The sequence below is a fragment of the Canis lupus genome, chromosome 1 (assembly GCF_003254725.2).
Source record: "Canis lupus dingo isolate Sandy chromosome 1, ASM325472v2, whole genome shotgun sequence".
Classification (NCBI taxonomy): Eukaryota; Metazoa; Chordata; class Mammalia; order Carnivora; family Canidae; genus Canis; species Canis lupus.
Window position 1 is genome coordinate 102,436,711 of NC_064243.1, and position 15,874 is coordinate 102,452,584.

The 15,874-nt window shown below is 54.2% G+C and overlaps 2 protein-coding genes across 9 annotated transcripts; both read left to right on the forward strand.

Annotated features, from left to right (window-relative positions):
* Positions 1-1,750: 1,750 nt before the first annotated feature.
* Positions 1,751-8,065, forward strand: C1H19orf85 (chromosome 1 C19orf85 homolog). The gene is made up of 2 exons (XM_035712676.2): positions 1,751-1,983; positions 6,874-8,065. Exons 1-2 carry the CDS (start codon positions 1,811-1,813, stop codon positions 7,328-7,330), a joined length of 630 nt encoding a protein of 209 aa, XP_035568569.1. The 5' UTR covers positions 1,751-1,810; the 3' UTR covers positions 7,331-8,065.
* Positions 8,066-8,913: 848 nt separating this feature from the next.
* On the forward strand, positions 8,914-15,764 carry ISOC2 (isochorismatase domain containing 2). Of its 8 annotated transcripts, none has more exons than XM_035712677.2 (7): positions 9,000-9,071; positions 10,746-10,821; positions 12,971-13,108; positions 13,307-13,516; positions 13,771-13,841; positions 13,988-14,105; positions 15,502-15,764. In XM_035712677.2, exons 3-7 carry the CDS (start codon positions 12,974-12,976, stop codon positions 15,580-15,582), a joined length of 615 nt encoding a protein of 204 aa, XP_035568570.1. In that variant the 5' UTR covers positions 9,000-9,071; positions 10,746-10,821; positions 12,971-12,973; the 3' UTR covers positions 15,583-15,764. The 8 variants fall into 8 exon arrangements, with proteins under 8 accessions (XP_025279664.1, XP_025279660.1, XP_025279662.1 ...); XM_025423876.3 differs by having other exon boundaries at positions 9,017-9,071; positions 10,746-10,848; XM_049102909.1 differs by having other exon boundaries at positions 9,019-9,134.
* Positions 15,765-15,874: the final 110 nt, after the last annotated feature.

Genomic DNA, 15,874 nt, shown 5'->3' on the forward strand with positions numbered 1-15,874 from the left:
AGAGACACGGAGGAGAGAGTACACCCAGTAGAGCCAGGAGGGCTGCAGACAGTACAGACTGGCCGAGGGGCAACATGCAGATCAAGTGGGACCTGGAGACCCTGGGAGGCATCCAAGACGGATGGCGGCCCGTGGTGTCCCTGACATGGTCCCCTGACTCGCGAGGCCCCCGAGCACACTGTCATGAAGGGGACAGCCGTCAGTGTGCCGGAGCCGAGGCTAGCCTCACCGTGGCTGCCACAGCGCGCTGGCGGGCACCTTGGCCCTGGCATCACCACAGGCTGCCTGCTGCTAGCACTGCCCTGTCACCACTCAGGCTGGTGGCCTAGTGGCCCCATCGCGAGCCCTGGGCCCAGCCAGGCCTCCACTCCTATACTCTGGGCTGCTGCCCCTGTGCTGACCCTATCTGCAAAGCCATGGTGTTGGGGCCTATGCTGACTCAAGTTCAAATCCCAGCTCTGCGACTTACTTGCAGCATGACCTTGGAGAGGTCATGGCAGTTCTGGAAGCTGGACAAGGTACAGGGCGGTGTGGAGTGGGGCGGGGGTGGGGTGGGTGGATTCTCTCCTGGAGCCTCCAGAAGGAGCCCTTCCTTGCCTTCAGTTCTTAAGGCCCATCTTGGACTTCTGACCCCTAGAACTGCAAGAGAATAAACATAGGTGGTTTTAAGGAACTAGGTTTGTGGTAATGTGTACCCCTGGACACTCACCACCCCCCATGCAAACCGCCAACACAGCCCCCTCAGAGCAAACGTGGAGACACCTGTCCTACACCAGCCCAGACCAGGGCCCCCCACTCTGGCCAGTGCCCTGCCAGAAACAAGGGGACCCCACTCCCACCCCAGGAGCCAGCCTGCCCACCCCGCCATGCCCAGCCTGTTATCTGCCCACCCCAAATACCACAGGGCCCCCCAGCTCCCCCTTAAGATGCCTTAAGGGAAACCACACCCATGCTTTCCTTCCCCTCCCAGTGCCACAGGCAAGCTGTGCCAGAGATGGTCCCACGTGTCATCCACTTAAGCAACCAGGCCGGCGGGCACGTGTCACCTCCCCCCTCCCTCACTCATTGCTGCTCTGGCAGAAATGAAGGGTTTGGGGCTCAACCCCCTCACACAGAAGCCAACCCTTCCTGTAGACAGGCAGGCCCCCTCTGTGCGCCCATTTCCCCAGGATGCCAGGCCTGGAGGCAGGCAGGTCTGGGGGTGAGTGGGCAGATGCTGGGTGTCTGCCCCACAGCAGGAGGCTCCCAACACCCCTCCCAGCCTGCACCCAAGCCTCCCGCCATCCCTTCCCCTCGACTCCAATTAAAGGGTCCTCAACGCTAATCGATGCGGTTGACTCAGCCCCTGGCCTCACCTCCCTAACAAGGCCTTTGTCTGCTTAATTGGCTATCTCCAGGCGCTATTGCTATTCCCGTTCCCCCACCATGCTGCCCTATCCTCATATCCCAGGCCCAGCTATGTGCTAATTGGGCCCCCGGGGGGCACACATAAAGCCCACCCTTGCCTTCCTATATCAGCCCCCACCCACGGGTTCCTAAAGCTCAGCCTCCAGCCTCCAGGAGGTAGGGATGGGGCACGGGAGGGAAGATTTGCCCTAATTTCCTGGGCTGTGACTCTTCCAACCAGAGCAGTGCCCCCACCCCGTCCGCCCCCCCCCAGCCCCTCCTAAAGGCCCTCTCTTCTCCTGCCTGCTGTCTGCCTCCCCAGCACTCAGCTCCCAGCCCTGGCTGCTCCTCTCTCCCCAGATTCGGGAGCTGCTTTCTGACCAGCAAGAATATTGTGGAGAAGCTACCCTAGATCAGCCCTGCCATGCACCCTGGGGCCCCTACAGCCTCTGGAGTCTCTGAGCCCAGCCCTCGAGAACTGTGTGCCTTCGTGAGCGGGGCAGCCAGCCACATGCTGCGTGCCCTGCACCCTCGGCAGACTCGGCCCCCCAAAAGGAGGCCCAACCACAGGAGGTTTCTGCACAACCAGATCTGCAGGTGAGGGGCAATAGAAGATGGGAGGTGGGCAGAGGGGCGTGGGGAGGGGCCAGACACCTCAGAGCGTGGGAGACTAGGCCCAGACAGAACAGAGAGAAGGGGACTCCAGGGCAGGATACAATCAACACTTAAGATGCATTTATTGAGCATTAACTGTGTGCCAGGCCCCCAAGATCCACTGGTACAAGGCAGACAGAATCTGCCTTCATAGAGCTTGTGTTCCCACAGGAAGGTGGCCGATCAGAGATTGTGATGCTGAGTGAAAGAAGCCAGACACAGAAAGCCATATACTGCATGATTCCATTTGTGTGAAAGCCAGAAAGCAGGGTAGTGGTGCCAGGGAAGGCAAGAGGGGATGGCGAGTGATTGTCAGTGGGCTCAGGGTTGCTTTCTGGGGTGATGAAAAGTTCTGGAACTAATTAGCAGTGCTAGTTGCACATTGTGAATGCACTGGATTGCACACTTTATTATTTTTATTTTATTTATTTATTCATGAGAGACACAAAGAAAGGCAGAGACACAGGCAGAGGGAGAAATAGACTCCGCACAGGGAGCCCGATGCGGAACTCGATCCCGGGACTCCAGGATCATGCCCTGAGCCAAAGGCAGATGCTCAACCGCTGAGCCACTCAGGCGTCCCTGGATTGCACACTTTAAAGTGACTCGTTTGGGACTCCTGGGTGGCTCAGTGGTTGAGCGTCTACCTTTGGCTCAGGGCATGATCCCAGAGTCCCAGGATCAAGTCCCACATCGGGCTCCCTGAATGGAGCCTGCTTCTCCCTCTGCCTCTCCGCCCCGCCCCCCGCCCCCCCCCCCCGCCATCTCTCACGAATAAATACATAAGTAAATCTTTAAAAAAATAAAGTCACTTGTTTTAAGTTATGTGAATTTTATCTCGATTTTTAGAAATTATATGGCTTGTTATGAGGTGATAAATACTATGGAGGGCATGCTGGGTGAGGACTGGCATTTTAGGTAAGGTGTCAGGGAAGGCTTTACTGAGAAGGTGACAATTGAGCTAAGACCTGACTGAGGCCAGGGAACAAGACTGTGATGTCTGAGGGAAGAGCATTCCAGGCAAGGCACAGCAAGTGCAAAGGCCCTGAGGCAGGAACATCCCTGGAATGTTTGAGCACCAGTGAGGCTGGAGCTGAGTGAAAGGGGAGGGAATAGGGTTCTAAAGAAACAGGAGCTCCCCATTTAGCACCACACCATTCAGCCCCTGGGTTGAATGTTCCCTTAGCAAAGCAATGTCCTTCCCTGTCTCTGGGAATGTAGATGGAGACCTGAGCTCCTTCATGTCTGTGCTCATGCCTGTCCTTCCTCTCAACCCCACCCAGCCCCATCCCGCCTTGCCCTGTGTGCTCTTCCCTCACTCTGTGACAGGAACCATTTTTTGAGCACTTGGGTGTGCCAGGCACACCATACTAAGAGTTTGACATGCAATATATCACTTAATCCTCTCAGTAAATCTGCACAGTATGTTGTCTTTGTCCCTACGCTACAGACAAGGAGGCTCAGAGATTCAATGCCTTATCCAAACCACACAGCTAAACAATGGATACAACCCAGGCCTTCTGAGTCTAGAGCTCATGCTCTGTACAACTTTGCTGTCCTGGCTGGATACAGAGTCACAGGGACTTGATGATGGTGGTGGTGGTGGTGGTGGTGGTGGTGATGGTGTTGGTAGAATGATGGTGATGGTAATGGTGGAATGGTGGTGGTAGTTATGATGGTGATAGTGGGATGGTGATAATGGTGATGATGGTGGTGGTGATGGTGATGATAATGGTGATGTTGATTGTGATAATGATGGTGGTGATGGTGGTGATGGTGATGATGGTGATGGTGAGATGGGGTGGTGATGGTGATTGTGGTATGGTGGTGATGGTGGTGATGATAATGGTGGTGATGATGGTGATGATGCTGATAGTGGTATAGTGGTGACAGTGATGATAATTGTGGTGATGATGGTGATGGTGATAATGGTGGTGATGATGGTGATGGTAGCTAACAAGCGCCTGGCACTTAATATGTGCCACATATTAAGTGCCAGACGCTTGTTCTGAGCACTTTAGTATTAATTTGTAATACTCATTCACAATGAATATGAACTCATTAATCCCCCATAGTAACCCTAGGAAGTAGTTGCTATTATAATTCTCATTTTTCAGATGACAAACTGAGGCACAGATAGATAAAGTGACTTGCCCAAGGACCTGCTCTTCTGGAAGTAGGTTGTTCCTTCCAGCCAGCCCAGAGCCTTGCTCCAGGAGGTCTTGGAATCAAATTTGAATATACAGGGGCCTGGTGCAGCCTAACTCCTGCCTCCACACAGCAAGCCACCTTGTACCAGGAAGCCCAGCCCCAGCCACACTCAGAATGTTCACCGCCACCACCCTACACACCCATTATTGAAGAGGAAATCACATCTCTCCTCAAATAGGGTCCAGCCCTGTGTCCCAGAGCTAGCCTTCTCATACCTCTTCAGACCCCCTCAGCAATCACTTCAGGATCCCTCCCCATCTCCAGCCTCCATGTGGAGTCCCTGCGCGCCTCCAGTCTGGACCCTATGCTAATGCCAGCCTCTTACCTCCTAAGTTCTCTGCCCACCTTCCCCCATTCAGCCTCCCTTTCCCCCAGGGTCAAGGCCAACTTCTGTCCTATTGCACCCCAGACATTCCCACCCCCATGCCTGGCTCTGCCACATGCTCCCTGGAGACCCAGGCTGACCAGACCACCCACGAGCTCCTCATGGGCAGCCCAGGCAGCTCTGGAGCATATTCCCCTGGGCACCCAGCCTCAACCTGAGAAAATTCAGGTCACAGGCAAACTATCCTCAGCACCTTCCCACCTACACCCTCCTCCTCCTCCCTCCAGGTCCCCTCAGGCCCTGCTCCCTCAGGAGCCTCTTCCCACCCATGTGTATGGATTTTTCACTTCTTTTATTGTGAAGAATTTCCAACCTACAGAGAAGTCAAGACAGTTGTCAGATGCAGCAGTTTTCAAAAAAGTGGTTCCCAGACCAGCAGCATCAGCACCTCAGCATGGTGTGGGCATGTGCTGGAGGTGCAGATTCTTGGACACCACCCTAGACCTGCGGAACCCAAATTTGGCTCAGGGGCCCAAGGACCTGTCTCCACAAGCCCTCCAGGTGTTCTGTTGTGCACTCAAGTTTGAGAACTGCTAGCCCAAAGATCACTCATGTACCATCACTTAGACTTTACTGCCTATAACAGCCTATTTTCTTCATCTATATTCTTAAAACACAAATGTCATGACTCTTCAGCCCTAAATGTCATTTACAGTAGTTTGTTTGAGTCAACCCCCTCTCTTGCTCTCTCCCCACCCCCATTCTCTGCCATTTAACCTGACATCCTGGGCAGCCCAGGTGGCTCAGCACTGAAGCCCAGTGCCGCCTTCAGCCCAGGGGCGTGATCCTGGAGTCCCGGGATCCAGTCCCACGTCAGGCTCCCTACATGGAGCCTGCTTCTCCCTCTGCTTGTGTCTCTGCCTTTCTCTCTCTCTCTGTGTGTCTCTCATGAATAAATAAATAAAATCTTAAAAAAAAATAACCTGACATCCCATTTCTGAACATTTTTCCTGGGGACTCAGAGCAATAACTATCCTCCTTGGCATCAAAGACAGTTCTGGAATGGCAGCTCTCACTAATTTATTTATGAGCCTATTTTCTTTTTTTTAAATTATTTTTCTTATTGGAGTTCAATTTTCCAACATACCATATCACCCAGTGCTCATCCCATCAAGTGGCCCCCTCAGTGCCCATCACCCAGTCACCTCATCCCCCCTGCCCACCTCCCTTTCCACTACCCCTTGTTCTTTTCCCAGAGTTAGGTGTCTCTCATCTTCTGTCACCCTCACTGATATTTCCCACTCTATGAGCCTATTTTCTTGTGGTAAAATATACATAACATAAAACTCATCATTCTGAATATTTTAAAATGTAGAATTCATTGGCATTTCATATATTCATAATATTTGGCAACCAGTTACCTCAAGCTGGTTCCTGAACATTTTCATCACCCCCAAAGGAGATCCAATGCTCATTGCTAATCACTTCCCATTCCCCTTCCCCAGCACCTCACGGACACCAATCTACTTTCTGTCTCTAGGGACTTGCCTGTTCTGACCATTTCATGTAAACAGAACGATGCAACACCAGATACATGTTTAAGTAAAACCTTTTCTCGAAGTTTAACAACCACAAGAGATGCAAACATTATTGGCATACAGCTTGATGAATTGTCCCAAAGGGAACCCAACCCCCTAGTATAAGCAACACTCAGATCCAGGAACAGGGGTCATGTGAGTTTTAGGGGGCATAACTGAGCCCATCACAGTTTGTGAGATCCATTCATATGGTTCTCGAGATGTAAGAATGCTAGCAGGGAGGCCAGTGCAGTGGCTGTTGTGGCCACCCACAGGGCCAGGGACTCCAACCAAGGACTGGTAGAGTTGCAGAGGTGGGTAGATTCAAGAGCTCCATGGGAAGAGGAGTCCAAAGGGCATCACTGTTGCACATGCACCCCCAGCCCACGGGGTGCCTTTGTGTGGAAACACTTTTCAAGGCACTTTTCCTTCAGACTTTTTTTTTACTTTTATATATGTTGGGATGTGGCCACAAAAACTCTAAATGTCAAAAATGTGCATTTTGCTGAGCTAGATGTGAGGCCTTGTGCAATTCACAACCTCCGCAGCGGTTCAAAGCTCCCCTATGAACAGGGTTAGGAAAACTGAATTGTCAGACTCAAGAAAGCAGACCCAGATGGCACAGAGAAGGAAAATGGATGGGAGAAGAGAAAAAACCAGTCCTGGGATGGCAGGAGGGGAATGCTTCAAGGCCACCCAGTAATGCTTGTGTCTTTGCAGGCAGTTTGCCAAGATTGAAGCTGCCACCCAACGCCTGGCCCTCTCCATCTTGTCCCAGGAGGCACCTCCCCAGAGACCACCACACAGAAGGCCACCCTTGCCACCTCCGTCCCCCTTCCTGGGGGTGGCCTGTGCTGTGGCCCCCACTGAAGTGCCTTCTGCTGGTCCCAGCCTGAGCCTCGCTGCCCTGGATGCCTCCACCCTCGACCTCTTTGATGACATTGCACTCAACCCAGAGTGTCCCTCAGCGCCATCTGAGTTGTCCCACTGTGCTTGGGGCCAGCCAGACCTGAGGCAGTCTTCACATTTCTATAATCCCATACCCCCTGCCTCGAATGGCCTGGGGGGAGTGGATGGGCCCTGGGCTCCTGAGGGGGACTGGGTGGGCAGGTGGGAGTTGCCTTGTGCCTGCCATTCTCAGGGAATCCCTGAGGGCTGGGGGACCTGCTACCCATGATGCTCAAACACAACCTAACCCAGCTGCCCCTGCCCCCAGACAAATCAAAGGCCACCCTCCCAATAGCTTAGCAGCCACCCCTAGAAGCCCCCAGTCCTGTCCACTCCCCTCTTGGCAGCCCCTGGGAACATGAACCAAACCTGGACCCCCCACTTCAGACCATAGCCTCTCCAGTCTTCTTCCCAGCCCAAGTTCCGCACTTCTGCCTCTGCCAGGAGTGCCCCCTTGCAGTCTCCCTCCCCCACTTCACCCCAGCTCCACCTCCTCAGCATTTGCCACTCCAGCTTCCTCTCACCTGGGTCATTTCTGCCTAAAGCCTGGTCTGGTCTCATCTATTCCCAAATAATGTACGGAGCACCTACTACGTGTCAGGTTCTGTCTAGGCACCGAGGATTCAGCAGTGAATAAACAGACAAGATGTGTGCATTTAAGAGTGTGGGGGATGGGTACCGGTGTGTGTGGGGGGTTGACAATTAGTACATTTGTACATTTTTTTCATTTGTACATTTTTAAAGTGCAAGGTAAATTTCCAATTTCAGATTGGAATTAATGCTGTGAAGAAAATAAAACAGAGACTCGGGGATCCCCGGTGGCTCAGCGGTTTAGCGCCGCCTTCAGCCCAGGGCGTGATCCTGGATACCCGGGATCCAGTCCCACATCAGGCTCCCTGCATGGAGCCTGCTTCTCCCTCTGCCTGTGTCTCTGCCAATCTCTCTCTCCCTCTCTCTCTCTCTCTCTCTGTGTGTGTTTCTCATGAATAAATAAATAATATCTTTAAAAATATGTATCCTTAAAAAAAACAGAGACTCTACTGAGTGGCCGTTTAACATCAGGTGGCCAGGGAAAGCCTTGCATGACAAGGAGCTGTTGAAGCAAAAGTCTGGGGCTCCAGGCTGAGGAAACGGCACGTGCAAAGACCCTGAGGTGGCTGGAGCAGCGTGAGCAGGGCAAGTGGTAAGAGATGAGGTTAGAGGCTGACAAAAGCAGACAGGAATTGGGAGCAGTTTGGATTTTATTCCAAGATTGATGGGGAAATTCTCAGCCCCATTTCCAAGCAGAGTCTAAATATTTCAAACAGCACGCAAAACACACACACACACACACACACACACACACACACACACACACACACACACACCACCCGAGGAGGCAGGTGCTGCACAGATGGGGCAACTGAGGCTGAGCGGGGTTGGGAGGATTTAAGTCTCCTTCCTGGAAAGTGCTTGGGCTTGGGTCTCGTGATAAATTTCTGTCTCCAGGCCACAAGGGCCAGCGTTCGAACCCCGAGTCTGCCTCTGCCCTGGGTACGCCCCCTCCTCTCTTTCTCGGCCTCAGTGGTCTCATCTCTACAATGAGGGTGGCCGGGACCCAACCTACCCGCCTGGAGGTCTCCGCACCCAGGGCGCCGCTCCGCCCCAGGCCCGCCACTCACACCCTTTCTGGCTCTCCATTGGTCAGACTCGCCGCCTTCCCGCCCCTCCCTCCGATGGGCCAATCACGTTCTCAGCACTGAAGGCGGGCCGGGCACCGCCCCTTCACGGAGGGCGAAGCAACTTCGCCTGTGGATTGGCCGGCTGCGGGGGCGGAGCAGAACCTGTTAAGCGCTGATTGGACGGTTCGGCCCCGGTGGGCGGACGCGGACGCCTGGGGGTGGGCCACGTGTCTCGACCCAGCAAATACTGTGACCCAGCCTTGGAACCCCGCGGGAGGACGTGAGCGGCGTTAAGTGCGGCTCCGTGAGGTGAGTGTCCCCTTGGTCTCTCCAGCGGAGAAGTGGGCCGGGCTGGAAGCCAGCGCCTTCCCGGTAAGCCCCCCCCACACCCCAGCGCTGCAGGGGGACCGACCTTCCTGCCTGCAAGTGGGGAAACTGAGGCTTAGCAGGCCGTCCAGGCCGAGGTGGCACAGCCAAGGGAAGGGCTCCTGCCCAACCCCTGAAGAATGGCCTGGCCAGAGACCCGAACCCGCCCACGGATCACGGCCGCCCTCTCTGCATCCCTGGCCTAGTTCTGCATCATCCCTGTGGAGTGGATGAGTTTGACCCCGATTTTCAGGCTCATACGGAACATGAAACTTGCCGAGGGTCGCACAACCTGCAGGGCTGCCCACCCCTCAGGTGCTAAGCAGCACCCCTCTTCCCCTTCTGCTGCCCCTCCTCTGCCGTGGCCTCAGACTCCCTCCACCCAGAACTCAGTTCTGTACCTTCTCACCACTCCCCCCAAGGCACCCCTAAATCAATCACCAACCCAGACCTCCTCACATGTGCACACGTGCATACACACACACACACACACACACACACACACACACACACACGCACACCTCTCCAGGCCCCCTACTTAGTCCCTGGGACCTGCCACCCGTGCACCAGAAACCTAAAGATCTTCCTCTTCCCCACCTTCCACCACAGCCCTTTGCACCTGCCCCCTGAGCCTCTCCTCGCCTCTTGACCTGGAGCCCAGGCCTCACCCTTGCCCACTCGGACCCCAGCCCTGGTTTTCTTCCTGGCCTCCACCTCCAGTGCAGCCCCACAAAGGCCCCCATTTTATCTGATAATTTGAAAACTTTTTATAGAAGTATACTGCATATGCAGGAGAACCATAAAAATCACAAATGGGTAGCTCAAGTAACTTTTCACATAGCAAACACTTTGGTGTAAACAGAATGCAAATGCAGGGATCCCTGGGTGGCGCAGCGGTTTAGCGTCTGCCTTTGGCCCAGGGCGCGATCCTGGAGACCCGGGATCGAATCCCACGTCGGGCTCCCGGTGCATGGAGCCTGCTTCTCCCTCTGCCTGTGTCTCTGCCTCTCTCTCTCTCTCTGTGACTATCATAAGTAAATAAATAAAAAAATTAAAAAAAAAAAAAAAGAATGCAAATGCAGAAGCAGAACATTTCCCCCATCCCAGAAGCCCACCCTCCCGGGATCCCTTCTTCACTGCCACCCAAGGATAACCATTCATTCATAGTTTGACTGCCACAGATTGGATTTGCTGGGTTCCCACCTTATATAAGTATCTCACTATATTGTAGTTAATACGGACCAGACCATCACATGTTGTCCAAAATTCAAAAGGAATAGAACAGTACACAGTGAAAATAAAATTTCCTTCATACCTGGCCCCTCAGTGACCTGCTCTCCTGTCTGAAGTACCTGCTCTATCTGTGCCTACCAAAGACAGCAAATAGAGAGAGGAGCGGTACACTGGCTCACTCTCATCTGATTGGGGCACAGATGGAACCGCTGCTATATGCACTTTTCTGCTTCATTTCACTGCTAACATTTCTTAATTGCGTTCCATACTGTTACCTAAACAGCTTCTTGTCATTTTTCCTGGCTGCAAAGAATTCCATGGTGTAGGTATACCATAACTTATGTAACCAGTACCCCAACTGTAGATGTTTATGTTTATTTCTAGTCCTTTGCTCCGTGGAAGAGTCCCAGGATGAGTGAGCTGGAAGTCCGGTGGTGAATAACCTCGTGTCATCTCACATGTGTGTTTGCAGGGCAAATACTTAGGAGTGAGTTTTCTGGGTCACAGGGTTCATATAACTCTAATTTTGAGAGATGTGGCCACACATGCTTCCCTAAGGGTTGTTGCAATCTACTCCCCGACCACTGTGAAGGGGAGAGGAGATCCTTGTTGCTCCACACATGGGTCATAGGCTTTCAGCCAATAGAGCCCTGATGTGACCCTGCCCCTCCCTCTCCTGAAGACTTAAAAGATGGAAGTGAGAAGAGCACCCTAGCTGGAGGGATCCATCCTGCCAAAGGTTTTCAGGTGCAACCTGATTGGCCAAGGCTGGAATGGCCCCAGCACCTTGAGGGAAACTTATATTTTAGTCCTGAGGTCAGAGAAGCTTGCAGTGGGTGTGGGCCGAGACAGGGAAGTAACAGAATCTGCTTTGTGTTTTCAGAAAGATCTCTCTCTCTCTCTCTCCTTCTATCTCTCTCCCTCTACCTCCTTGGGGTGAATTTTGTACCCTGCCAAGATAGATCAGGTTCCCTAGAAATCCCAGCACCAATCACAGATGTAATTATGTGATTAACTGATTCAGCGTGTTTTTTTGTTTTTTTTGTTTTTTTTTTGTAGGAGCTTCCATTCCATTTTGGTTTTAAATAAAATTCCCATAGCATAAAACGTCCCGTTATGACCATCCATTAGTTTTTACATTTTAGATATGTTGCCCATAGAAAATGTTTCGTACAGAAGATGTGCTCATTTGAAAGAATCAGCATAAACACTGTGTGCTCCTCACCCAACCTCCAGACCTCCCCCCGTGTTAACCCTTTGGGTCTTCAAGGTCTCCTGTGTCGCAGCTAAATTAACAAGTGAATGAGTGAGCACTCAGGGGATGGGAGCTGCTTGCAGAAGCCAGGCCAGAACTGGAAGCAATACTGAGGACCTAAGGACTCAAGCCTCCGGGGCCGAGGGCTGGGGACATGCTGAGACTCAGAGGCAGGGCCCCAGGTTGCTGGAGATGGAGGCACTCTGACTGGGAGGCTTGCTGTCTTCTAGTCCTGCAGGACCTTGAGCAAGTCGTGGGCCTTCTGGGTCTTAGCTGCCTCGCACCCTCCCGCCCCCCATAAAAGTGGCTCTGCCAGCCCAGCCCCTTCTTTTCTTTTTTTTTTTTTTAAGATTTTATTTATTTATTCATGAGACACACACACACACAGAGGCAGAGACACAGGCAGAGGGAGAAGCAGGCTCCATGCAGGGACCCCGACGTAGGACTCCATCCTGGGTCTCCAGGATCATGCCCTAGGCCAAAGGTGGAGCTAAATCGCTGAGCCACCCGGGCTGCCCTCTTTTTTTTTTTTTTTTTAAACAGGGCTAAAGTACACATAATGAAATTTACCATTTCAACCATTTTTAAGCATACCATTAAGTGGCCATTACATACATTCATGATATTGCCCAACCGTGGTCACCATCTAGTTCCAGAATGTGTTCATCACCCCAGATGGAACCTCTGCATGCATTAAGGGGTCAGTCCTTGTTGCACCCGGGCCCTGCCGCCCTGCCCCCCTGCCCCAGCAGCCAGGCTGCTTCCTGCCTCTGGACTCAAACCCTATAAATGCGCTCCCACAGCGTATGGCCTTCAGTGGCTGGCCTCTCTGACTGAGCACAATGTTTTTGAGGCTCATCTGTGATGTAGCTTTTAGCAGTGCTTCATTCCCTTCTACGGATGGGTTATATTCCCCTGTGCAGGGACAACTGCCTCTTTGTCTGGGACCCACAGGGACACGCCCCTGTGCTTTATACACACAGGTAAACTGACTTTCAAAGGCTGAGTGGGGGGAACAGAGGTGAAGGTGCTCAGAGCACTGTCACTTCACCCAGAGCCCTTGGGTCCTGAAATGTGGCAGGAGAGAGGGTGACCTTGAGGAAGGAAAATGTTCCCCAGGGCTCTGGGAGAGGGAAGATGGGAGCACCAGAGTGGTCAAGGTCAGAGAAGGCTTTCTGGGAAATGACCTCCCAGTAGAGTAGGACACAGTAATGAAGAAATGGATTCCAGGCCTGGAGAACTGCACGCACGAAGGCCTGCAGGTGGGAGGACACCGGTTTCCCAAGCACTGTGTGGAGTCCCCCTGGATAGGCAGAAAAAGCCCCCTGCCCTCAGCACCTCTGCCCATCTCCAGGACATGGCAACTATGAGGTCCAACCTGGGCCGAGTCCTCCCTGGATCATCCATCCTGTTCCTGTGTGACATGCAGGAGAAGTTCCGCCATATCGCATACTTTCCCCAGATTGTCTCTGTGGCTGCCCGCATGCTCAAGGTATGCCCCTCCTCCCTCAGACCCAGGAGTCCAAGCCCCCAGCCCCTCCTCCCTCAGACCCAGGAGTCCAGGCCCCAGCCCCTCCTCCTTCAGACCCCAGAGTCCAGGCCCCCAGCCCCATCCTCCCTCAGACCCAGATTCTGACCCCACAAACCACCCCCCTCAGGCTCAGGCCTTTGTCCCCCTTCCATGGCACAGGTGGCCAGGCTGCTGGAGGTACCAGCTGTGCTGACAGAGCAGTACCCAGAAGGCCTGGGCCCCACAGTCCCTGAGCTGGGGGCTCAAGGCCTGCGGCCAGTGGCCAAAACTTGCTTCAGCATGGTGCCTGCAGTGCAAAAGGAGCTGGAATCACGGCCCCAGCTGTGTTCTGTGCTCCTCTGTGGCATTGAGACACAGGCCTGCATCCTGGTGAGACCCCCACCTCTCCCCATCCTTCCCTGACCCCGAATCCTGTATCCTGGTAGGACCCCATTCCTGACCTGGGACCTTCATCCTTACTCAGGACCCCTGTCTACCTGGTGCTTCCATCCTCCCTAGGATCCTCTTGTAACTCAGGGGCCTCCTTACCTGACCTGAGCCCCTGTCCTCCCCATCCCAGCTCCCCAGTCCCTCACCCCATACCTGTTCTTGTCTGGGGTTGGCCGACATTTCTATGCCCCTAGAACACCACCTTGGACCTCTTGGACCGGGGGCTGCAGGTCCATGTGGTGGTGGATGGCTGCTCTTCTCGCAGGTGAGAGGGTCCTATCCTGCTGAGGGTGGGTGCATGTGAGGTACAGTTGGGGTGCCCATGAAGAACCAGGGAGTAGGATCCCTGATGAGTTGGCCAGGTATCTGTGTGTCCAGGCCGAGGCATTGACAACCACCTCCCCCCCACAGCCAGGTGGACAGGCTGGTGGCCCTGGCCCGGATGCGACAAAGTGGCGCCTTCCTCTCCACCAGCGAAGGGCTGATTCTGCAGCTTGTGGGTGATGCCGCCCACCCCCAGTTTAAGGAGGTACTGGCCCCCCACGCCCCACCCGACCTCCCTTGCTCCCTTTCCAGCAACCACCACATACTGATTGACAGAATACATCTGGGAACACAGCAGGCTGCCACCTCCAGGCAGGCTAAGTTTTAAGTTCCATGAAAGAAGCTGTCTGATGGCCAGGAGGACAAGAGAGAAAGAGAAAGCCGGGCAGGGGGATGGGACTGGGAGGGCTGGGGCACAGAAAAGGGGTGTTGGTGGGGTGCTATGGGAGGCCTCCCAGGCTGACAGGCAAGTCTGGCAGAGGCCTGTAGATGGCAGCCCTGTGACCCTGCTCTCTGCCTCTTCCTCCAGTCTCTGCACCACCACCTGTGGCTTTCCAAGTACCCAGGTCTCACTGGGTAGCCCCAGCTCATTCCCACCACGGGCCGTTAGTTAGGGCAGCAGGATGTGCCCAGCCCTCTGAGGTCTGCCCCCCTCCCCCATCAGTTCAGTTCTGTTGAGCATTTATTAAGCACCTGTTATGGGCTAGGCACTGTGGCAAGTCCATGGGCAACAGCAAAAGACAATCTGTATTCGGTTACACACTGTAGCCAGAAGCTGCAAGGGAATGTTCAGAGTGTGTGAGAGATAATTTGGAGGCTCACAGCACAGAGGTCCTGCCCCAGCGGTGGCCTTGAAGTAGGACGGGCAGCCAGACATCCAAAAAGCGTTCCTGGCAGAAGGAACAGCTAGGGCAGAGGCCTGGAGGTGGGGCTGAACTTGACTTATTCTGAGAACCAGAGCAGGGCATGCTGAGCCCTCGGTGAGTGTGGGAGGAGGGGAGGCAGAGGAGCTAGAGCCCTGTCTTCTCAAAGATTTGGGTTTGGTCCTGGGTGGCCCATGGATATGGGCGGGTGGCAGGAAGAAGGGAGACCAGAGTGGAGGCAGTGGGGGTGCACTTTGCTTATTTTTTGGGAGCCGAGCACAGTGGGGCCTGCTGACAGTGTGGGGCTTTGGGAGAAGGCAGCCCCAGAGAGGGGGCTGGAACATCGGTGCTCCCGTGGTCTACTGACTGGGGGTTGGCCATCAGTGTGAGAGGTCAGGTGTTAACCCATGTCTAAGAGGCAGTTAGATCAATGAGTCGAGTTGAGGGGGATGGGAAAGGTGAGAATACTTAAGTAGGAGCTGGTACAGACAAGAAGCTCCAGGACAGGGCCTTCATGGTAAGCCAGCCAAGTGGACCAAGATGGCAGGTGATCAGGGGCTCACCCAGACGGCCATAGCGAAAGGGAGGCCCAAGGAGAAGTTTTGAGAAGAGGGAGTGGTTGGCTTGACCAGTTGCTGCTAAGAGGGCAGAGCAGATGAAAATGGAGAAATGCCCCTTAGAATCTGTCCTGGAGATGGGCCCTCTTGACCCTTCTGAACCCTCCTCTTCCGCCTACAGATTCAGAAGATCATCAAGGAGCCCGCCCCTGACAGCGGGCTGCTGGGCCTCTTCCAAGGCCAGAACCCCCTCTTCCGCTGAACTCCTCACCCTGAAGGCCACCTCCTGCCATCGGGACCTTCATGGAATCAGTTGGCCCCCATCCTTGGCCCCCAAGAGTGGTGCAGTCCACCGGGAGCACCACCCCCTCGGGAGGGGAGGTGGAATGCTCCCTTGCCATTGGGCCAAAGCGCCGGAAATGCAAATAAAGCTCCTGGAAGCTGGGTGGCAGTTGGCTGAGCAGAGCTGGGGGCGGGGCTCGGCCCCGGGCCACTTCACGAGGCGGGAGGGGTGGGGGGTGGAGTGTTACGGGGGAGGGGGCGGGGGGGGGGAG